The sequence below is a fragment of the Dendrobates tinctorius genome, unplaced genomic scaffold (assembly GCF_039654945.1).
Source record: "Dendrobates tinctorius isolate UK_male_01 unplaced genomic scaffold, ASM3965494v1 ptg000087l, whole genome shotgun sequence".
Taxonomy (NCBI): domain Eukaryota; kingdom Metazoa; phylum Chordata; class Amphibia; order Anura; family Dendrobatidae; genus Dendrobates; species Dendrobates tinctorius.
This window is the reverse complement of record NW_027361755.1, coordinates 10,353,042-10,378,472: the sequence shown is the minus strand read 5'-3', so window position 1 is coordinate 10,378,472 and position 25,431 is coordinate 10,353,042. Positions and strand designations below refer to the sequence as shown.

At 42.7% G+C, this 25,431-nt stretch overlaps 1 protein-coding gene across 2 annotated transcripts in view; it reads right to left on the bottom strand.

Moving 5' to 3' along the window:
• Positions 1–25,431, bottom strand: part of KMO (kynurenine 3-monooxygenase) — a 509,384-nt gene that overhangs the window by 438,704 nt on the left and 45,249 nt on the right. For both annotated transcript variants that reach the window (XM_073585735.1, XM_073585736.1), the window contains exon 3: positions 734–831. In XM_073585735.1, the coding sequence (XP_073441836.1) occupies positions 734–831 (98 nt within the window). The remainder of the gene's footprint in view (positions 1–733; positions 832–25,431) is intronic.

Here is a 25,431-nt window from a genome sequence, read left to right as displayed (position 1 = left end):
AAATAAAAAAGTTTGGGGTCTAAAGTAAATTTTTTGTGAAAAAAGGTTAAATGTTCATTTTTTTCTTCCACATTGGTTCAGTTCTTGTGAAGCAAGTGAAGGGTTAATAAACTTCTTGAATGTGGCTTTGAACACCTTGAGGGGTTCAAATTTTGGAATGATGACACTTTGGGGTATTTTCTGTCATATAGGCCCCCAAAGTCACTTCAAATGTGATGTAGTCTCTAACAAAATGGTTTTGTAAATTTAGTTGGAAAAATGAGAAATCACCGGTCAATTTTAACCCTTCTAACTTCCTAACAAAATAAGATGTTTCCAAAATTGTACTGATGTAAAGTAGACATGTGGGAAATGTTATTAACTATTTTGTGTGGCTTGACTCTCTGACTTGAGGGCACAATAATTCAAAGTTTGAAAATTGCCAAATTTTCAAACTTTTTGCCAAATTATTTTTTTCATAAATAAACACAAGTACAATATGTCACGAGAAAATAGTCTCATAATCAGTGGGATCGGTTAAAGCGTTTCAAAGTTATTACCTCAAAGCGACACTCGTCAGAATTGTAAAATTTGGCCTGGTCTTTAAGGTCAAAATTGACTCTGTCACTAAGGGGTTAATTTTGAGTACACCAAGAGTACACCAAGTAAGAACTGTAGTGTGAATGAACCTCAACATATTGAAATTATAGAATTTGGTTGTGAAACAAGACAGATTTTTATTAAAAGTATTTACCTTGTCTTCTAAGCCAACAGCTTGGAGAGCTAGACGACCTCTGTATGACAAAGCCAAATTTATACTTCTTCCACTTACACTTTTGGCAGTTCTTATATCTATTATAATACAATGAAACATGTATTGTTATTTTCATGTAAAATTATTTTAATTAAGACAGCATCAAATAAAATAATTATACATGAGTCATAAACACTTTTACCTCAAAACAATCTGTATAACTGAACCAATTTAAAAGAAGGGTAAACTGTCTTATTTAAAAAAAACTCTAAATAGACATTTAATTGCAAAAGAAGCAATGTAAATGTATGCATGCTGTAATGTTATGTATATATTGAATCATTGTATATACTCAGGTGCATTCGATCTAAGTATGCAGCAGTCCTAATATTCCCTGGCAGTGTAGCTGAGCAGCAAGGACAATAATTTCACTAACTATAATCTAGCAAGAGAATGTGTTAGGCTGAAGCCACACTGCCTTATTTCTCGTGCAATAGTTGCATCGCACTGCACGAACTGTTCTGTCCGGCACCTCTCCTGACCGGAGCATGACAGTGTGATGGATTACTATGAAGATGTCAAGCTCAGGCCAGGAGAGCCGACAGCCAGTGCGAGTTTTAGGGCTCATACTCACATGCGAGAAACTCAGATGAGTCTCGCATGTTAATACCCGGCACTGCCACTGGCACTCGGATCGGAGCGTTCAGCTGCATAGACATACATGCAGCTGAATGCTCCGATCCGAGTACCGGCAGCAGCATCGGGTATTGACGTGCGAGACTCGTCTGATTTTCTCACATGTGAGTACGAGCCCTTACAATGCGATTCTCGCACGAGAAATACGGCAGTGTATCTCTGCCCTTAGTGTTAGCATAGGCACAAGAAGGCTGATGTTTTTTGGTGCTGACCATGGTGATGACATGAATAGGAAAGTACATGATTAATAACAGCAGTGGCTGTTTGAGGTAGGAAATCCAGGATACAGCCAACAATGATTCGTCATTTATCCACCATCAATTACCAGAATCCGTCTCATGCCCGTCATAAGATCGGTGTACCAGATGTGCGTGTGAGACTCGCCCAAAGAAATGCCCGTCCAAAATATGTTGCCAAACATGCACGTGTCTGTACAAAGAGCAAAGTGCAACATGTTTGTGAGATCTTTTAACCAACCAATCTGTTTCATATATACCACTGAAAAAACAGAAACTGGCACAGTTTTTTATAAAAATATAAAATAGTTTTATTAATCCACATGGAAAATTAAAAAATATTCATAAACAAATGAAAAAAAATTGTACAAGCCAAGTAACCTCTATGGTGGGACAATAAAAAGGCCACAGATCACTAACAATATGTGATTCATGTGTACCCAATTAAATACAAAAAACAGTACTGGCCCTTTAAATTATTACCATAAGGGGTTAATAATAGATAAATATACACGCAATCTTATTAAAGCCCAGCAAACCACAATAGATGCACATAGGTAATTTATGAAGACGCCCCCTGATGAAGAGGACGAAACGCGCATCGGGGTGAGGGATGTGGCATAAGACACTATATATGTGAGTCATTTGTATAACTAAATGCGGTTACTGAGTTCCTGTTACGGGGTTGATATATTGGTAGTGCTTCATACATTACCTATGTGCATCTATTGTGGTTTGCTGGGCTTTAATAAGATTGCGTGTATATTTATTATTAACCCCTTATGGTAATAATTTAAAGGGCCAGTACTGTTTTTTGTATTTAATTGGGTACACATTAATCACATATTGTTAGTGATCTGTAGCCTTTTTATTGTCCCACCATAGAGGTTACTTGGCTTGTACAATTTTTTTTCATTTGTTTATGAATATTTTTTAATTTTCCATGTGGATTAATAAAACTATTTTATATTTTGATATAAAACTGTGCCAGTTTCTGTTTTTTCAGTGGTATATATGAAACAGATTGGTTGGTTAAAAGATTTATATGAGGCACATTGACATTATTTGTTGTTGGATCTTTTGGTTGATTTTAATGTTTGTGAGATGCAGAATTATAGGAACAAACCAGTGTAGGAAGAAGAAAACAAAACAAACTGATCGATGCTCGTGAAAAACTACAGTAAGTTTAAAGAGGAGTGCATGGTCCGTAACTATAAACACACATGTGCAACAAGCTTCTTCATCTTCACTCATACATATTATCAATAATATGCAAAGGTCACAGTCTAAAATTTATTGTCCGAGTGTAACCAACACTGCTAATGGAATGCCACAAAACGTAAATAACCATGACCCTTTGAAAAACCTGATTTCCTCTTTACAACATATGGACGATGATGGTATTGATGACGACTTTGAAATTTTCCACATCCACAACAAGAAGATGAAGATAAAAGCTGCAAAAAATGTTCCAAAAAGGCAGTGAATGTCTGGAAAATCATTTTCTCAAAGGCAAAGTTTACCTCTTACTAAAGTGGTACCGAATTAGGCATACACAGCTCTCTGGTGTACTCAGCATGAGATGCTTGAAAGATGATGTATTCTGATTTGTCCATGTCCACTTTTTGAAAGCGAGCAGAAAAGAAGCATGATTATGTGGGAAGATGTGTGATTTTGGTTAGGAATGAGTTGATGTGAGGTACAGATAGGTAGATCTGCATGTCATCGGCGTAATGATGATATTGCAAATCATGCCGTTACATCAGATGTCCAAGGCTGAAGGTGTGGATGGTGAAGAGTAGGAGTCCAAGAACAGAGCCTTGGGGAACAGCAAAAGATAGTAGTCGAGGTGAGGAGGAGGTGTGGTAGAGGGAGACAATGAATGCCCCCCTACCAGTCTTCTTGCTTTATAAAGACTTTGTCAATATCCCCAAAAAAGTCATTTGCAACACCGGCCATGGCCGCCTCTACAGAGGGTAGTAAAACTACCAGCCTTACCACCACCAGCATGATAAGACACATGGCAGCAAACCAACAGACTTTGTCGGTTAGACACCAGGCTCCATGAACAGTGTCTGCAGGTGATACCACTGCTTCTTCCGCTGTTGTATGGAGGAGACAGGTTGGGGAAGGCTTTGTATGTCATATTTAGGGTTTTGAACTGTAGCCTATAGGCAGTAAGAAGGCAGTGAAGGGCGTGGCAGAGAGGCTGTGGAATAACGGAGGGACAGTTGGATTATTCTGGCAGGAGAGTTTTGGATAGATTTGACTGGTGCAACAGTGCTAGACGGGAGGCTACAGAGTATAAGATTGCAATACTCGAGGCGGGAGATCACGAGGGCGTGCACAAACATTTGTTACGTTTCTTGTAATGTATGGATCCAGGAAATGTTTTTGAGTTGTAATGGACAAGAGGATGCAAGGGCTTTGATATGTAGCTTGAAAGAAAAGGCAGAGGCGAGGATCACCCCGAGGCAACGGACATGCGGGAATATTTGTCCCGGTGTGCGGTCCTGGCATTACACAGGTACGTGTTCCACAACATTACCGGTGCCCTCCACAATGCTGTTACTTGTAAAGTCCACCTAACCACAAACATGTGGACAAGTGCTTGTGGTCAGGGACAGTACATCTCACTGAGGGTACACTGGGTTAACATAGTGGAAGCCGGGACCCACTCCAACCTTGCTATGGTGTCCATCCTCCCAGGCAACGAGTATTGCGTGCCCTACATCAATCTAGGTTGCCCTAACAGTATACAGCTCCTGGACCTCCTCCTTCGCCTCCTCTTCAGCCTCCAGCTAGAAAAGGTAGCACATCAGTCACAAGCTGGAAGCACCGACAGCACTGCCTAATCAAAGCAGGAACAGGCTGTGCTGAAGTTAATATGCTTCTGTGACAACCCCCACAATGCTGTCAAGTTGTGGACAGCTCTGAAAGAGCAGGCAGATCGGTGGCTGAGACTGTTGAACCCACAGCCAGGTATGGTTGTGTGTGACAATGGCTGGAACCTGGTGGCTGCTCTGTGGCAAGGCAAGCTCACACATGTGCCATGCCTGGCTCATTTGCTTAATCGAATTGGTCAATGTTTGGTGAAAAGCGACACGGATCTGGCAGATCTGCTCGGAAAAGTGCAACACTCGAAATACCCATTTTAGAAAGTCAGCTACAGCTTCATCCACCCTTGCCATGATTCAGCAGTGCTTGCAGCTTCTGGCTCACCGACTGGTGTGTGATGCACCCAGGCCTTGGAACTCTACACTGCTGATGTCTGAAAGAATTTGTGAGCAGAAGAGGGCAGTTGGTGACTAGTCTACCAGCATAAACAAGGTTGTCGGAATTTAGTTCAGTCTTCACAAATAACATCTGAGTAGTGGACATGGATGTCTGACATATGTTACATCCTCCAAAACTTTGAGGAATCCACCAAGAGGGTGGGTGTCAATAACACCATAATTATCGTCTCCATCCTGCTTATCTGTGTTCTAATTTGAAGATTGAGAGTTATTATAGAGCAAAAACATATTTACAGTTTAATTTTTTCAAACACAACAGTCCTAAGTAACAACGATAACAATAACCCAATAAGTAAACCAAAATAAAACTACCCTGCCGGTAACAGCTTACGATCTACACTAAGTAACAGCGATAACAATACTTAAACCCAAACAAAACAATCCTGCTCGTCACAACTTACAATGTAAAATGAGGTGGGGAGATAAAAAATACAGGGGTGTATTTACAAGACGGTATTTACAATGATGTTTGTACAATGATAATACTGAGGTTAGTTCTAAGTGTTGGAGGCCTGAGGACAATGAGGAGGAGAAGGAGAGAATGGTCAGTCATCCTCTTGGTGAGAACATGGAAGAATTGACTGTTGGCAGTCTTGCACGCATGGCTGAGTTTATGTTTCGCTGCCATTCCCATCACTCTCACGTTCTCAAAATTTTGGGTGATGGGCAATACTGATTGGTGACACTTCTAGACCCATGCTACAAGGAGAACTTTAGATCTCTTATTACAGAGTCAGACAGGTGTACTAAAATGTTGGAGGGACAGAGGGCCCTTCTAGTGGAATTATTAAAAAATTTCACATCTGAAAATGCTGACAGCAGAGATCACAGTTTGTGGCCAAGAAAGGAGTACAGGTGAGAGAGACACAGCTCCAGGCAAGCAAAGGCAGTGGAACCCTGGCATAGTTTGGGGAGAGTTTTCTCAGACCCTTCCATCGCCCTGTCCCTGAGGCGAGGGGGACTCTCACAAGGAGTGCAAAGTTTGGGAAAATGCTGGGAGAGTACTTTACTGAACGTACCAAAGTCCTCTGCCATTCCTCTGTGCCTTATAATTATTGGTTATTCCCGCTGAACACGTGGCATGAACTGGCTCTCTCTACTGCGCATGTGTGCTGTACTCACGGGCAAGGAGCGTACGGCGTCTCGCTCTCTGGCAGTTACTGGGAAAACAGCACCTTGCTAAATGGCAGTACTGCTTTTAGTGGCGTGAGACAACGGGAACTGTCCTTCGCAGCGCCACTGCTCTAAGGATGGAGCACACTACTCAGCCTCCTATGCGCTGCTTGTCCACACCAAAAATCTTTGCTGTCTTGCCCGCTTTCTCTTAAGCTGGCCCCCTGCCTCTAGGTCACCGGGTCTGTCTGTCTGCTGCATTTTGCCGCAGCGTTGGCGCTTCAGGTGCATAGTGCACTGCCCCCCTTGCTGCTCACACGGTCACAGCTGTCGACTCACTCCTGCTTTGCTTTTTATTTCCCTCAGCTTCCGGCCAGGTTCACTGTCTTAACACGACACCTCTTTCTATGTAATGGGGCCCCATCCATTCCCCTATTCATTCCGCCGGGAAACAGGGGACGCAGCCTCAACAGTTCCGGACATGTCGCAGCACAGATACCCGCAGCTCGCTCATCCTGACTCCGTTCTTATCTGGCAAATCAGTTCTTTAATGCAAGCAGCATAGAAGGCAGGTACTTTCATTTTTCTGGAGAAAATTGGACAGTACATCCAGAACAGTTTCAATTTGAAGGACTTTGTGGCTCATATCGGTCCACAAGATGACACTAGTCTCATACTTAAAATGGTCGGTGGAAAATAATTTCCCCACTGATAGGTTGTGTATGTTCAGAATTATATAACATCATTTGTATGATTAATTATTAATACCTATTTGCTTCAGAATATATTCATCTTTTTCTTCAAGGCTTTTGAATATACAGTAATGCTGTAAGAGTTAAAGCAACTTGTTGAAGTGTGTTTTACCTCAAATGTGAAACTACTTGTCAATTGTCATCTTTTCTATTTCTCCAGTCCATGTACGGCTAACCACCTCATTGATGTTATTGAGTTTCTTTGGCAAGAAAACAACAGCTCCACCAATACCACATGCTTTTCCTGTTAATTCATCATGCTGCTGAAGTAGAGGTGAGATTAGGGATCTACATAACATCTGGGGACTGAAGTCAACATGACACTGTGCCAACACTCACTGTGGTATAGCTACCAAGTTGATTTGTGCGCATCTGAACAGAGTTGTCAGAAAAAAAAACCTTCAATAACATTTTTGATAGATTGTCTCGTGGAAACACCCATATAGTATTGTTATTAATATTATTATATATTTATTTATATAGCCCCATTAATTCTATGGTGCTGTATATGACAAGAGGTTACATACAAAGTAATAGATATCATTGACAAAAAATAATTACAATGACAGACTGTTACAGAGGGGAGAGCACCTTGTCCTTGCGGACTTTCATTCTGCGGGAGAATGGTAAAGAGACAGAAGGTGGGGGGTGCAGCTACTTGGGTGGTGGAGAGGCGGCAGCTCGTGTGGTGGTGTAAAGGTCACATCTCCGACCTCCACACTCTCCAATTGACATCTCTTGAAATGCAGCTGAAATGTCAAAATCTATAGTTTCAGTTATAGAAAATGCATGGGCTCCTTTTAAATGTCATTGTCCAACCAGTTTAGTATTAGTAGGTGAGGGCTTGTCAGAATCCTGCCCAGGAGCACCAGGCTTTAGTAGTTACGAATCTTGTCCCCGTGATCTTCCACGTTATCTTGCTCTGGCTCTTCCAGGCATGATTTCATCAAGAAGATTTAGCCTTCATAATACAGAGACAGAGTACAAGACAGAGTACAACACTGCCTAAGCAGTCACCCTCTGCTACTCAGATTTTATATCTGCGCAGTGACTGCCTCTAGGCTGAAGATGTTGATGGTGGTAGTAGTTGGAGCATTTAACACAGTCATGAAGCTGCCATAACAATTTGAAACAGAATTTTTTTTTAAAATATGCTTTTTTTGGGTGAAAAAGAATGTCGGATATAACGAGAGTGACAGACTGGAAAAAAAGGGAATTTAGCCAAAAATGCTACAATTTTTGGCACACGGATATATGAGGCGTGTTGGTGATAGACCCCCTGTAAAATGTGGCCTGTTTTTTTTTTTTAAAAATGCTACATTGTGCTTTATATAACTGGAGTAACAGATGGGAAAACACTGGAATACCCGCCTAAAATCCCCAAATTTTTATCACACGGATGTATGAGGCGTGTCACAGATATACCACACTGTAAAATATTTAGTTTTGTTTTTTAAAAATGCAAAAGAGTGATGGATATAATGAGAGTGACAGACTGGCAAAAAAAGGGAAACTTAGGTCTAAAATGCCTCAATTTTTGGCACACGGATGTATGAGGCGTGTCAGAGATATACCCCAATGTAAAATGTGGCTGTTTTTTAACATAATGCAACATAGTGCTGCATATAAGTACAGTTTCACCCAGGACAAAAAAACTGCCGAAAACTGGCCAAACTTTGAGCCTGCACAGACATGAGCCGGCACGGAGAAACCACTATGACAAATGTGTTCTTATTTTCTTTTTTTTTTGCTAAATAGTGCTGTATATAAGTACAGTTTCATCCAGGACAAAAAAAGAAAACCGGCCTAAACTGGCAAAATTGTGAGCACACACAGATATGAGCTACAACGGAGATACCACACTGAAAAAATGTGTGGCCTGTATTTTTTTTATTTTTTTGCTAAATACTGCTATATAAGTACAGTGACACCCAGGACAAAAAAAGAAAACCGCCGTAAACTGGCCAAACTTTGAGCACACACAGATATGAGCTGGCACGGAGATACCACTACGACAAATGTGTGGTTTTTTTTGGTAAATACTGCTGTATATAAGTACAGTGACACCCAGGACAAAAAAGAAAACCACCGTAAACTGGCCAAACTTTGAGCATGCACAGATATTAGCTGGAACATAGATACCACACCGAAAAATGTGTGGCCTGTATTTTTTAAATTTTTTTGGTAAATACTGCTGTATATAAGTACAGTGACACCCAGAACATAAATAGAAAACCGCCGTAAACTGGCCAAACTTTGAGCACGCACAGATATGACCTGTCACGGAGATACCACTACGACAAACGTGTGGGTTTTTTTTTGGTAAATACTGCTGTATATAAGTATAGTGACACCCAAGACAAAAAAAGAAAACCTCCGTAAACTGGCCAAACTTTGAGCACGCACAGATATTTGCTGGCACGGAGATACCACACCAAAAAATGGGTGACCTGTATTCCAATTACACCTGGGGCTAGGTATATATCGCCAATATATCCCACGGGTAGCAGCAGCAGCACCAGAACACAGAAAGGGAATGGACCCTCTGGATGTATGCAATGATCTATATACACACATACAGTGCCTGCAGGCCTTGCACTGATATGTATAGAGTGGCGTACACTACCCTGCCTACCTAATACTGGAAGCTATATACTCCTTAATTAGTCCTTAGAAGGACTGTTATTTTAGCTGGACTTGAGTAGTTTATGATGGTAGACCCCACTGTTGTGAGTTCATTTTCCCCTTCACCATTGAGGTCTGATGAACTCCCTCTTCTGGTGAAGGAAGGTAGTGAGGCTGATTACCAAGCACCTGGGTATGATGATGATGACTGGGTGACGGGAATTGCTGACTGGATATAAGGCAGCGGACGCCCTTCTGCCTTGCTGGTGAGCTCTCTGAGGGATTCTAGGAGACCAGTCTGATTCCTGCTCCTCAAAAGATAAGTTTTCTGCACTGCTTTTTGCATTTGTGTTTTGTTTTTGTTTTGCCTTGTTTTTCTGAATTTCTGCCATTCCCTGCTGGGGTGAGTTGAATTCCTTTTTGCTCTGTCTTCAGAAAATACCTCAGTGCTGATATAGTCTTTTTGAAGCCTAGCGTCTTCAGGGCCTTTTTCCCTATCAGCCTGTTGGCCCTTGTTTTGATAGGGTTTTTGGCGGATTGCAGACAGCAGCTTTCCTATCCTGTCCTATTTAGTTAGCTTGGGCCCCATTATTTGCTCAGCCTATCTTTCTATCTGTGTGAGTGTTTTTTCATCTTGCTTCACCGTCATTATATGTTGGGGGCTGCCTATTGCTTTGGGGTCTGCTCTGGGGCAGTTTAGATTTCACTTTCTGTCTTTAGGCTATGTAGTTCTCTGGCTGTGATCGAGGGGTCTAGGGCACCGTAGGAACCCCCCAGGGCTACTGCTAGTTGTTGTTGATAGGTTCAGGGGTCTGCAGTCCGATAGCTGCCAACTTCTCTGGTTTTCTGGTCTTAGCTAGTATTTCTGTTTTTGCCTCCTACGGTGACTCATTCATAACAAAATCACCAGCCATACCGCAGATCCTAGGGTACTCAATAGCAGGAAAGAATTGTAAAAAAAAAAAAAAAAAGTGTGTACATTTTTTCCTCTATATCTCTGAGGCCGTAGGGGGAATTTTTTTTTCTCTCAATGAAGATAGAGCAATTGTCTGATCGTGTGGAGCAGCTCACTGAGGAAGTGCGGGGAATGTCCACCTACCTTGCTCATTCACATGCTGCTGAACCAAAGATCCCTACTCCTGATGTGCTTTTTGGGGATCGGTCTAAATTTTTGAATTTCAAAAATAATTGTAAATTATTTTTTGCCTTGAAGCCTAACTCGTCAGGGAGCTCCGCGCAGCAGGTTAAAATTGTCATCTCTTTGCTGCGTGGCGATCCCCAGGATTGGGCATTTTCTTTGAAACCAGATGATCCTATTCTGACTAATGTGAACGCATTTTTTCAAGCCTTTGGGTTGTTGTATGACGAACCTAATGCTATTGATCAGGCTGAAAAGACCCTGTTGGCATTGAGCCAGGGTCGAGATTCTGCAGAACTGTACTGTCAAAAATTCTGAAAGTGGGCGGTCCTTACTACCTGGAACGATAATGCCTTGGCAGCTCTCTTTCAGAAGGGATTGTCAGAAGCCGTAAAAGATACTATGGTGGGATTTCCTGTTCCCTCTGGTCTTGACGATTCTATGTCATTAGCCATTCAGGTTGATCGGCGTTTACGTGAACGCAGGACTGCACGAGAGGTGTTGCCACCTGTTGATCAAGTGTCTGAACCTATGCAATGTGATAGAGTTTTGTCCAGGGAGCAACGTCAGGAGTTCAGAAGGCGTAATAAGCTGTGTTTTTTTGTGGAGATGCCTCGCATATTATTTCTGTCTGTCCTAAACGAGAGAAACATTTTGCACACACGTTTTCTGTGGGGGTGGTGTTCAACCTAAGTTTCTTCTGGCAATTACTCTGATCTGCTCCCTGTCCACATTTTCCGCCAAGGCTTTTGTGGATTCGGGAGCAGCCCTGAACCTAATGGACTTGGATTTTGCTAAACGTTGTGGATTTCCGATGACACCTCTGCGGACGCCTATCCCTTTGAGAGGGATTGATGCCACTCCTTTGGTGAAAAATAAACCTCAGTTTTGAACCCAGGTGGTAATGCGAGTCGCCCCAGACCATCAAGAAAATTGCAGATTTTTGGTGTAGCATAATTTGCATGATACCATTGTTCTGGGGTTTCCCTGGTTGCAAATTCATAATCCAGTTTTGGATTGGAAATCTGTGTCTGTGGTGAGTTGGGGTTGTCGGTGTGCCCTTAGTGAGGCTCCGGTTTTTTCCACCTCTCCTCAGTCGCATGATGTTCCTAACTATTTGGCAGACTTTTATGATGTATTTAGTGAGAATGAGTCTGCGTCTTTGCCTCCTTATAGGAGTTATGACTGTGCAATTGAACTGAGCCCGGGGTATAAATTTCCCAAGGGTCGGCTCTTCAATTTATCTGTACCCGAGCACGAGGCTATGCGATCCTATATTAAGGAGGCGTTGGAGAAGGGTCATATTAGACCATCCTCTTCACCATTAGGTGCTGGGGTTTTTTTCGTGGCCAAAAAGGATGGTTCATTAAGGCCTTGTATTGATTATCGTGCCCTCAACAAAATTACTATTAAATATCAGTATCCGTTACCCCTGATTTCGGATCTATTCTCCAGAGTTAAAGGTGCTTGCTGGTTTACCAAGCTTGACCTCAGGGGGGCATATAATCTTATCCGCATTAAGCATGGGGATGAATGGAAGACGGCATTTAATACTCCGGAGGGACATTTTGAGTACCTGGTGATGCCTTTTGGGCTCACTAATGCCCCTTCTGTCTTCCAGTGCTTCATGAACGACATTTTCCGAGACTTTGTGGATAAATTTTTGATTATCTATCTGGATGATATTTTGATCTTCTCCAAGGATTGGGATTCTCATGTGAAACATGTTCGGACTGTGTTCCGGATCTTGAGGGAGAATACCCTGTATGTCAAAGGATCGAAATGCCTTTTTGGGGTACAGAGGATTTCTTTTTTGGGATTTATTTTGTCTCCGTCAACTATTGAAATGGACCCGGCCAAGGTACAGGCCATTTATGATTGGGTTCAGCCCACTTCTTTGAAGGCCCTCCAGAAGTTTTTGGGTTTTGCTAATTTTTATCGGAAATTTATAGCAAAATTTTCTAGTATTGCCAAGCCATTGACTGATCTGACTAAGAAGGATGCTGATGTGTTGAATTGGTCTCCGGAGGCTGTTTCTTCCTTTCAGGAGCTGAAGCGAAGATTCACTTCTGCCCCGGTATTGCGGCAACCTGATGTCTCACTCCCGTTCCAGGTAGAGGTGGACGCTTCTGAGATTGGTGCAGGAGCTGTTTTGTCCCAAAAGGATCCTGTAACATCTAAAATGAATCCCTGTGCTTTCTTTTCCCGAAAGTTCTCTCCATCTGAACGTAACTATGATGTGGGGAATCGGGAACTGTTAGCCATGAAATGGGCATTTGAGGAGTGGAGACATTGGTTGGAGGGAGCTAAACATCAAGTCATGGTCCTCACTGACCACAAGAATTTGATTTACCTGGAGTTGGCCAAACGCTTGAACCCTAGACAGGCTAGGTGGGCCTTGTTTTTTACACGTTTTGATTTTGTGGTCTCTTTTCTTCCTGGCACTAAGAATGTCAAGGCTTCCGCTCTCTCTAGGAGCTTCATTGCTGATTCTCCTGTGGTGTCCAAGCCTGCTACCATCTTAGGCGAAGGGGTAGTTCTTTCTGCCATCTCGCCCGATTTGAGACATGCTCTGGAAGAGTTCCAGGAGGACAAACCTGAGCGTTGTCCCAGGAGAAAGTTGTATGTTCCTGACCAGTGGAAGAAGAGGGTGATGTCTGAAGTTCATTGCTCTGCATTGGCTGGTCATCCAGGTATTTTTGGTACTAGAGATCGGGTGAGTCGGTCTTTTTGGTGGCCCTCCTTGTCTCGTGATGTCAGGAATTTTGTGCAGTCCTGTGGGACTTGCTCCCGGTCTTAACCTTGTTCTCGCTCTAGTGGGTTGTTGATGCCTTTGCTGGTCCCCAGGAGGCCATGGACCCATATTTCAATGGATTTCATCTCTGATATGCCTGTCTCTCAGAGAATGACTGTTATTTGGGTGATTTGTGATAGGTTCTCTAAGATGGTTCATCTTGTACCATTCCCTAAGTTGCCATCTTCCTCTGAGTTGGTGCCCCTGTTTTTGCAACAGGTGGTTCGCTTGCACGGGATTCCTGAGAACATTGTATCTGACAGAGGAGTTCAGTTTGTGTCTAGATTTTGGAGGACTTTCTGTTCCAAGCTGGGAATTCAGTTGTCCTTCTCTGCTTTTCACCCTCAGACCAATGGGCAGACGGAGAGAGCAAACCAGACCTTGGAGTCGTATTTGAGATGTTTTATTTCCGCTGATCAGGATGATTGGGTTTCATTTTTGCCCTTGGCCGAATTTGCTTTAAATAATAGAGCTAGTTCTGCCACTTTGATGTCACCTTTTTTTGTAACTTGGGTTTCATCCTCGATTTTCTTCAGGGCAGGTGGAGCCTTCTGCCTGCCCAGGTGTTGACACTGTGGTGGAGAGAATGCACCAGATCTGGGACCAAGTGGTGGATAAGTTATGTGTCTCCCAGGAAAAGGCCCAGCGGTTTTCCAACCGACATAGGACCATTGGTCCCCAGTTTAAGGTTGGTGATATGGTTTGGTTATCATCAAAAAATATCGCTATGAAGGTGGCTTCTCCTAAGTTTAAGCCTAGATTTATTGGACCTTACAAGATTTTGGAGATTATTAATCCGGTCTCTTTTTGTTTGGCTCTTCCTGTCACATTTAAAATCCATAATGTGTTTCATAAGCCTTGTTGAAGGGGTTTGTTGAACCAGTAGTTCCTGGGATGGCACCTCCGGACCCTGTATTGGTTGAAGGTAACATGGAATATGAGGTAGAGAAGATACTGGATTCCCGTCTGGCTAGACGGAGACTCCAGTGTTTGGTTAAGTGGAAGGGTTATGGTCAGGAGGATAATTCCTGGGTTTCTGCCTCTGATATTCATGCCAAAAGATTGGTGCGTGCCTTTCATCGGGCTCACCCTGATCGCCCTGGTGGCGTGGATGAGGGTTCGGTGACCCCTCCTCAAGGGGTAGGTACTGTTGTGAGTTCATTTTCCCCTTCACCATTGAGGTCTGATGAACTCCCTCTTCTGGTGAAGGAAGGTAGTGAGGCTGATTACCAAGCACCTGGGTATGATGATGATGACTGGGTGACGGGAATTGCTGACTGGATATAAGGCAGCCGACACCCTTCTGCCTTGCTGGTGAGCTCTCTGAGGGATTCTAGGAGACCAGTCTGATTCCTGCTCCTCAAAAGATAAGTTTTCTGCACTGCTTTTTGCATTTGTGTTTTGTTTTTGTTTTGCCTTGTTTTTCTGAATTTCTGCCATTCCCTGCTGGGGTGAGTTGAATTCCTTTTTGCTCTGTCTTCAGAAATGAGTGCTGATATAGTCTTTTTGAAGCCTAGCGTCTTCAGGGCCTTTTTCCCTATCAGCCTGTTGGCCCTTGTTTTGATAGGGTTTTTGGCGGTTTGCAGACAGCAGCTTTCCTATCCTGTCCTATTTAGTTAGCTTGGGCCCCATCATTTGCTCAGCATATCTTTCTATCTGTGTGAGTGTTTTTTCATCTTGCTTCACCGTCATTATATGTTGGGGGCTGCCTATTGCTTTGGGGTCTGCTCTGGGGCAGTTTAGATTTCACTTTCTGTCTTTAGGCTATGTAGTTCTCCGGCTGTGATCGAGGGGTCTAGGGCACCGTAGGAACCCCCCAGGGCTACTGCTAGTTGTTGTTGATAGGTTCAGGGGTCTGCAGTCCGATAGCTGCCAACTTCTCTGGTTTTCTGGACTTAGCTAGTATTTCTGTTTTTGCCTCCTACGATGACTCATTCATAACACCCCACACTAACTAATAAATCCCCAAATCTGACACTATCTTGGCAGCAGCTCTCCCTACACTATCTCAATACGGCGCTGAATGCACTGAGCAGGGCGGCATCCGGTCTCTTATACTCCTGATGATGCTGTGCGGCCAGCCAATCACTGCATGACCACAACAAAGATGGTTGCTGCATTTCATTGCCTGGCAGACAATCCCTGCATTGTGATTGGGTCTCTAAAGTCCACCAAAAAAGCTGGGTGGAGAATCGAGTTCCCACCGAGTAATCCTGGAAATGCCCGGTGCTGCTGAGTACACCGAATACCCTGATACTCGGGCGAGTAACGAGTAGTGGCAAACACGTTCGCTCACAACTATTTATTATCTATTATTGATTAGTTATATATATTGTTTAAAGCATATATAGAAATCATGTGTATACTTAATTATTTTTATCAATCACTTTTTTTTAGTACTTATTTATGACATGTTTATTTATAATAATGTATGATCCTGTATATTATGGCAATTTTTAATAGGATCTTATTGTATATTTAATGTTTTTCATTTTTCACTGATGTTTTGATGATATAATTGATTTATATTTATTTCATTATATAATTTTTTGTGTTGACATGTTTAATTTTGAGCATAGTAGTATCTAATTTTTCTTTATTTTTTATTCACTATTTATTATTTATTTATCATTATTTCTATAAACTTTTATTAAGTTTAATTGGTAGTATACACATAGTTTTTTAGCTAGTATTTATATGTTTATTTTTTGCTTCATTAAACTTGGTTTTAGCCAACATTATAAATATATATATATTTTTTGCCCTTATTTTTGCCTCTGCTGTTATATCTTGATGCGCAGCTCGTGACGACCCTGTGACTTCCTGTCCTGCTCACCATGGGGACGTATAGCGTCCAATCACAGGGAACAGGAAGTCACTTTTTGCATTGGGGGAAGTTCGAGGAGCGGCGTTGCGCAGATACATTCCGGAGACGCCGACATTGACAACATCTGACTACGGAGGTATTTATAGACAGGTGCTTTCACAACACACACATATGCCCCCTGGTGAGGAAGCCAATAAGGCGAAAAGGCGCTGTCGGAGTAGCTGAGGAATATCCACACCAGAACCAATACTTATGTAAGCTAAAGGACGTTTTGAGGGTATGGGTAACATACTTAAAACAGGCACTTCAAGCACTAGGCACTTTATATGTATTAGACGTTCACTATGAATGTCATCAGGAATTAGCTCCCATAATAATGAATTTTTGACTTGAGCACTAGGCACTTTTATTATGCATTATCTATGAACAATTTTGGATATAATAGTGCTGTTTGAATTATACTACCCTGTTCCCTATATTCTCTGGTGTATTTTTTACCCCCAGCATTTTTGTGAAATTCCCTTGTCTTATTTTTATAATTGTTTATGTTAAATAAATTATTGATTTTAATAGTTTATTGATTTGCCTATGCCTTTTTTTCTCTGCATAATGTATGGCAGGGCATGATACATAATGATTGCTTGGAGGTGGAAGAATATTTAGAATTGAGAGTCCTCAGTGGTTGATACCTTTTAATGGCTAACTGAAAAGATGGTAACGCATTGCAAGCTTTCGAGACTACTCAGGTTTCTTCATCAGGAGGTGGTAATTTAATTGTTGGACTTTTTTGATATGTATACCTGCTTGAAACATACCTCGATAACACGCATCCTCAAAAAGCACACCCTTGACCCATCCTCTGTGTCTAGCTATTGCCCCATATAATTTCTTCCCTATGCCTCCAAATTACTGGAACAACATGTCCATTTTAAACTGTTCTCCCACCTCTCCTCTTGCTTCCTTTTTGACTGCTTACAATCTGGCTTCAGACCCCACCATTTCACTGAAACTACCCTGACTAAAGTCACCAACGACATACTAACTGCCAAATGAAAGTGACGTGGACCTGGCATCTGCCAGCTGGGCCATTCCCTCTTACTACAGACTTTCTGTTCTAGCATACATACATATTAGAACAGAATACGTTTTCAATGCATTTCAAAAACAGGTCCTCTGCCTGACAATAGAAGGACCAGGGAAATATCCAAATGGACACTCACTACAGCATAGTATGTAGGTACGTGTGCCGACTGGGGGGTGATCCCTTTTTTGCCGCCACAAACAGACTTGAGACAGAGACTGATGTGCATTCAACAGGTCCTCTTTATTGGCCGTCCTCTCGACGACCGCAGCACCACACAGCAGCGGCACGCAGCAACACACAGCAGCTGCACACAGCACCACACAGCAGCTGCACAACTCCTTCAACGCACAGGCCTGGGTACCTTTCACTTTTCTTCTCTTTCCTCTTATAGTGACGTCACTCGCAGTTCTTTCACTGTGGCTGCCATTAGGCTCATGGCCACAGCGCTTACCCTGCCCGAGTCCATCCATCTGGTACCCCCAGGCTTTCTCTGTCCGCGGCTCTCCTGTCAGGGCCACCCCCCTGACCGTCTTTCTCCTCAGTCCCTTCCAGAGCTTCCTCTTCTGTCCGTCTCTCCCTTCCATCTCTTCTTCTCCTGAGCTCCTCCTCCTGGACTGGTCTGCTTCTGGAACTCTCTACCACTATTTATTCCCCTCCCTGGAAATTCCCCTCTAGAGCTCCTGTAACTTCGCCCCCCATGACTCTGCGGTTTTGTAGCCTTAAGCTGTTGGTAAGCCCTTTCCTCTCTGCTCCCTGCTTCTATCTTGTAGCCAAACTACAGTACTACACCGTCTTCTTTTCCTGTTGTTCTTGGTTTCCCCTAGTGGCAAAACCCAGTATCTTACCATCCTCTACTGTCTCCAGCTGTCTCCCCACATACATATACAGCAGTCCACGTCAAGCACTTTTATGGCACATTGTACATTTACCTTCCTGCTGCAGACAGGTCCATAGGTCAGTCCACTTCCCTACAAGTATACACAAGAACATAGAGTGCAAATCCAAAAAAATCCATGAAAAATATATATTTTATTATATGAAAAAAGGCACATAAAGTACACATTACTATAATATCACAAAAGACAACAAGGTAATCAACTAAGGGGATGGAGAAGCAAACAGATATGTAATCTGAACCTTAATAGAACATTAAGAGGTGGGTAGGCAATCAATATAATAAATATATTTCAATTACAGCATAAAGTGCAAGTGCCTTATTGCAAGCTGGGGATACTGGCATCTCAAAGGTTAACAGCAAAATGCATGATCTCTCCCAACATCCTCCAATAGCTACCCATACTAACAATGGCTATTACTACATATACAAACCAAATGCCAAAAAACAATGACTGCTCTTACCCATAGTTCCTTTCTAAGAATCCCAGAAGACGCAGCCCCAATGCGCATTTCGCATTGGCTTACTGGGGTAGTCATTGTTTTTTGGGTTCATGGTGGCCCAAGAAGATGCTCCATAGATAAAATACCCCCCACAAAATGCTGCACAAGGGTTATTGGTGGCCCAAGAAGATGCTCCATAGATATATACCCCCATAAAATGCTGCACAAGGGTTAATGGCGGCCCAAGAAGATGCTCCATAGATATATATATGACCCATATGCTGCAATTTAAAAAAAATGACATACTCACCTTTCGTCGCTGGGGGCCAGGTGCTGGTGTCCTGAGCAGGAGGGGACACCGGCCCGCTATGGGGGCCAGGTGCCGGGTCACTGCTGGCTCAGGTCCCTAGCACTGGCGATATTCACCTGTCCCCGTTCCATCGCCACGCGCCACTCAGTCTCCCGGATCTCTGCAGTGACATTCAGCAGAGGGTGCGCACTGACTAAGTGATCGCACCCCTCTGACCTGAACGTCACAGTCAGAGAACACGGAGGACAGAGCGATGCGCGTCAGTGGAAGGGGGCAGGTGAATATTACACTGCTCCCCGTCCTCCCCGTCATACTCACCCCCTCCTGGCGCACGGTCTCTGTAGCCCCCCTGTTTCTTCCATGGTCTTGGCACAGCAGCTCTTCCAGGTTTCAGCGGTCACGTGGTACCACTCGTTATAATATGCGCATATTCATGACTTTAATGAGTAGTACCACGTGAACGCTGAACGCAGGAAGCGCTGGGGTGCCAAGACCATGGAAGATGGCAGGGGGGCTGCAGAGACCGTGCCAGGAGGGGGTGAGTATGATCTCTGACACCCCCCGCTCCCCTTCCCCTGCCGACCCCGGTATATGACTCGAGTATAAGCCGAGAGAGGCACTTTCAGCCTTAAAAAATGGACTGAAAATCTCGGCTTATAATCGAGTATATACGGTACTAAATTTCTCCAGTATACCAAAATGTTAAAAATGGACAGCACACAGATTGCACATTCATGGGATCTGTGTTATTTTTATGGATCCAAAGACTAAAATCTATGAGATGATGTTGTGGACACATCATTGACATGTGAACAGCCCCATAAACTATAATGAGGACATGTTCTAGCTATGGAAAACAGATACAACATGTACGTGAAAGATAAGTCTGAATGAGGCCTAATGATGTTAACCCCTTACCTACAATTGACGTAATATTCCGTCCATGTGACCATGGACCTAATTACCATGGACGGAATATTATGTCATCGAGATCAGCGGCGCCCACGTGGTGAGCGCCGCTGATCGCGGCCGAGTGTCAGCTAATTATCATAGCTGACACCCGGCACAATGTGTCAAGGGCGGTCACGGACCGCCCCCGACACGTTAACCCCTTGCACACCGCGATCAAACGGTGTACCGGGGGTTAAAGGGAAGCATCGGCAGGGAGGGGGCTCCCTCCGTGCTTCCCTGAGCCCCCCACGGCAGCGCAATGTGCAGCGCTGCTGCGGGGGGCTCTTTCCCTACAGGCCCCCGGATCCAAGATGGCGACGGGGGCCTTCGGGGGCCTGAGGAAGCTGGCTTCCTCAGTGCCTGCAAAGCGCAGGCATGAGGAAGTCTGCAGCAGTGCCTGTGACAGATCGCTGATCTGTCACAGTGATCTGTGATGTGACAGATCAGCGATCTGTCACAGGACAGTGATGTCCCACCTGGGACAAGGTAATAAAGTAAAAAAAAAAAAAAAAAGTGTTAAAAATAATTTTAAAAAAATCGCTAAATAAATCAGTAAAAAAAAAAAAAAAATTCCCCAATAAATCCATTTTTTCAAAATAAAAAAAAACAAAAACAATAAAAGTACACATATTTGGTATCGCCGCGTCCGTAATGACCTGCCCTATAAAACTGTCCCATTAGTTAACCCCTTTAGCGAACCCCTTAAAAAATAAAAATAAAAAACGAAGCAAAAAATAATGATTTATTATCATACCACCGAACAAAAAGTGCAATAACGTGCGATCAAAAAGACGCATATAAATATGCATGGTACCGCTGAAAACGTCATCTTGTCCCGCAAAAAATGATCCACCATACAGCATCATCCGCAAAAAAATAAAAAAGTTATAGCTCGCAGAATAAAGCGATACAAAAATAATTATTTTTTATATAAAATAGTTTTCATTGCAAAAAACCGACAAAACATAAAAAAACGACATAAATGAGGCATCGCTGTAATCGTACTGACCCGAAGAATAAAACTGCTTTATCAATTTTACCGCACGCGAAACGGTGTAAACGCACCCCCCCAAAAGAAATTCATGAAACGCTGGTTTTTGTTCATTCTGCGTCCCAAAAATCGGAATAAAAAGCGATCAAAAAATGTCACGTGCCCGAAAATGGTACCAATAAAAACGTCAACTCGTCCCGCAAAAAATAAGACCTCACATGACTTGGTGGGTCAAAATACGGAAAAATTATAGCTCACAATATGTGGTGATGCAAAAACTATTTTTACAATAAAAAGCGTCTTTTAGCGTGCGACAGCCGCCAAACATAAAAACCGCCATAAATCGTAAATCAAACCCCCCGTTATCACCCCCTTAGTTAGGGAAAAATAATAAAACTAAAAGAAAATGTATTTATTTCCATTTTCCCGCTAGGGTTAGGGTTAGGGTAGGGTTAGGGCTAGGGTTAGGGTTAGGGCTAGGGTTATGGCTAGGGTTAGGGCTAGGGTTAGGGTTAGGGTTAGGGTTAGGGCTAGGGTTAGGGCTAGGGTTAGGGCTAGGGCTCAGATTAGGGTTAGGGGTGTGTTGAGGTTCGGGTTGGAGTTATAATTGGGGGTTTCCACTGTTTGGGCACATCAGGTGCTCTCCAAAGGCAACATGGCGTCTGATCTCAATTCCAGCCAATTCTGCGTTGAAAAAGTCAAATGGTGCTCCTTCCCTTCCAAGCTCTGCCATGTGCCCAAACAGTGTTTTACCCCCACATGTAGGGTATCAGCCTACTCAGGACAAATTACAAAACAACTTTTGGGGTCCAATTTCTCCTGTTACCCTTAGGAAAATAAAAAATTGGGGGCAAAAATATAATTTTGCGGAAAAAAATGTTTTTTTTATTTTCACGCCCAGGCGTTATAAACTTCTGTGAAGCACTTGGGGGTTCAAAGTGCTCTCCACACATCTAGATAAGCTCGGTGGGGGGTCTAGTTTCCAAAATGGGGTCACTTGTGGGGAGTTTCAATAGTTTAGGTACATTAGGGGCTCTCCAAACGCATATGACACCCGCATACCAATCCATCAAAGTCTGCATTCCAAAACGTCACTACTTCCCTTCCAAGCCCCGACGTGTGCCCATACAGTAGTTTTCTCCCACATATGAGGTATCAGCGTACTCAGGACAAATTGGACAACAACTTTTGGGGTCCAATTTCTCCTGTTACCCTTGGGAAAATAAAAAAAATGGGGACTAAAAGATGATGTTTGTTGAAAAAATACGATATTTTTATTTTCACGCCCGGTCGTTATAAACTTCTGTGAAGCACTGGGGGGTTCAAAGTGCTCACCACACATCTAGATAAGTTCATTAGGGGGTCTAGTTTCCAAAATGGGGTCACTTGTGGGGGGTTTCCACTATTTAGGTACATCAGGGGCTCTCCAAACGCAACATGACACCCGCAGACCATTCCATCAAAGTCTGCATTCCAAAACGTCACTACTTCCCTTCCGAGCCCCGACGTGTGCCCATACAGTAGTTTTCTCCCACATATGAGGTAACAGCGTACTCAGGACAAATTGGACAACAACTTTTGGGGTCCAATTTCTCCTGTTACCCTTGGGAAAATAAAAAAATGGGGACTAAAAGATCATGTTTGTGGAAAAAATACGATTTTTTTATTTTCACGCCCGGACGTTATAAACTTCAGTGAAGCACTGGGGGGTTCAAAGTGCTCACCACACATCTAGATAAGTTCCTTGGGGGGTCTAGTTTCCAAAATGGTGTCATATGTGGGGGGTTTCTACTGTTTTGGTACATCAGGGGCTTTCCTAACGCGACATGGTGTCCGATCTCAATTCCAGCCAAAAACGTCAAATGGCGCTGCTTCCCTTCCGAGCTCTGCCATACGCCCAAATAGTGGTTTACCCCCACATGTGGGGTATCAGCGTACTCAGGATAAATTGCACAATATCTTTTAGGGTCCTGTTACTTTTGGAAAAATAAGAATTGAGGGTGAAAAGATCATTTTTGTGGAAAAAACATGATTTTTTAATTGTACTGCTGTACGTTATAAACTTCTGTGAAGCCCTTGGGGGTTCAAAGTTCTCACCACACATCTAGATAAGTTCCTTGGGGGGTCTAGATTCCAAAATGGTGTCATTTGTGGGGGGTTTCCACTGTTTTGGTACATCAGGGGTTTTCCAATCGCGACATGGTGTCCGATCTCAATTCTAGCCAAAAACGTCAAATGGCGCTGCTTCCCTTCTGAGCTCTGCTATGCGCCCAAATAGTCATTTACACCCACATATGGGGTATCAGCGTACTCAGGACAAATTGCACAATAACTTTTAGGGTCCTGTTACCCTTGGAAAAATAAAAATTGGGGGTGAAAAGATCATTTTTGTGGAAAAAATATGATTTTTTAATTGTACCGCTGTACGTTATAAACTTCTGTGAAGCCCTTGTGGGTTCAAAGTTCTCACCACATATCTAGATAAGTTCCTTGGGGGGTCTAGTTTCCAAAATGGGGTCACTTGGGGGGGTTTCCACTGTTTAGGTACATCAGGGGCTCGCCAAATGTGACATGGCGTCCGATCTGAATTCCAGCCAATTTTGCATTGAAAAAGTCAAACGGCGCTCCTTCCATTCTGAGCTCTGCCATGCGCCGAAACAGTGGTTCCCCCCCACATATCAGGTATCAGCGTACTCAGGACAAATTGCACAATAAGTCTTGCAGTCCAATTTCTCCTGTTACCCTTGGTAAAATAAAGAAAATTGAACCTGAAGTATTTTTTTTGTGAAAAAAAGTTAAATGTTCATTTTTTTTTTAATATTCAAAAAATTCCTGTGACGCACCTAAAGGGTTAATAAACTTCTTGAATGTGGTTTTAAGCACCTTAAGGGGTGCAGTTTTTAGAATGGTGTCACTTTTGGGTATTTTCTATCATATAGACCCCTCAAAGTGGCTTCAAATGTGAAGTGGTCCCTAAAAATAAAATGGTGTTGCAAAAATGAGAAATCGCTGGTCAATTTTTAACCCTTATAACTTCCTAACAAAAAAAAATTTTGGTTCCAAAACTGTGCTGATGTAAAGTAAACATGCGGGAAATGTTATGTATTAAGTTTTTTGTGTGCCGTATCGCTGTGATTTAAGGGCATAAAAATTCAAAGTTGGAAAATTGTGAAATTTTCAAAATTTTTGCCAAATTTCCGTTTTTTTCACAAATAAACGCAAGTTATTTGAATGCAATTTTACCACTAACATGAAGTACAATATGTCACGAGAAAACAATGTCAGAATCACCGGGATCCATGGAAGCGTTCCAGAGTTATGACCTCATAAAGGTACAGTGGTCGGAATTGTAAAAATTGGCCCGGTAGTTAACGTGCAAACCACCCTTGGTAGTGAAGGGGTTAAAAGGAAAACTACAACTGTTCTGTTTGTGCATCGGAAGAAAATACTGCTAAAATAAAGCTGAAATACATTTACAGAAGACTTATCATCATTGAATGTGGTCTATCATTTTTTTCTATCGCTGTCACCTTTTGTACTCTAGGAGTACAATAGTTATGTTGAAAACATTTCTGTGATTAGAAATTCCATCTATTCAAATGGATAAGGGTTGCTTTTGCAGCAAGCATGTACATTTCTGCAAGCCTTATTGATATGAATGAGAGAGTTGTAAAACTTTTTTCAATAAATCTGCAATGTGCGAATATAACCCAAGATCCCAAAATAATCAGGCACTGCTAAATGGTATTGCAGTAACATATACTAACATTATGCATGGTGCATTGATTGGCAAATATAGCTTTACTAGCTGAAGAGTCCGGCGTTGCCTGGGCATAGTAACCAACTGTGGTTAGTTATAACAAATTATAATGATTATATTGCACATAAAAACCGTGCATCTAATCCTGTCCGGTGTGATACTGACTGCTGAACCATGTATCTAATCCTATTCTGTGTGATACTGTTTGCTGAGCCGTGTATCTAATACTATTCTGTGTGATACTGTGTGCTGAGCTGCATATCTAATCCTATCCTGTGTGATACTGTCTGCTGAGCCGTGTATCTATTCCTATTCTGTGTGATACTGTCTGCTGAGCCGTGTATCTAATCCTATCCTGTGTGATACTGACTGCTGAATGTGTATCTAATCCTATCCTGTGTGATACTGCCTGCTGAGCCATGTGTCTATTCCTCTCCTGTGTGATACTGACTGCTGATCTGTGTATCTAATCCTATCCAGTGTGATACTGACTGCTGAGCTGTGTATCTAATCCTCTCCTGTGTGATACTGACTGCTGAGCCGTGTATCTAATCCTATCCTGTGTGATACTGACTGCTGAGCTGTGTATCTAATCCTATCCTGTGTTATACTGGGCTCCCCCTGCAGTCTGTGTCAGAGGATGGTCTGCGTTGGCACAGTAATAAATTGTGTTATTTCCAGCTTTACAGAAGGATAAGGATAGAAATTATAAGAATAATAGGCCTCAGTTACCACAACTGTCTACAAAGAAAACTGTTGCTGATAGCAACCAACCACAGCTCATTTT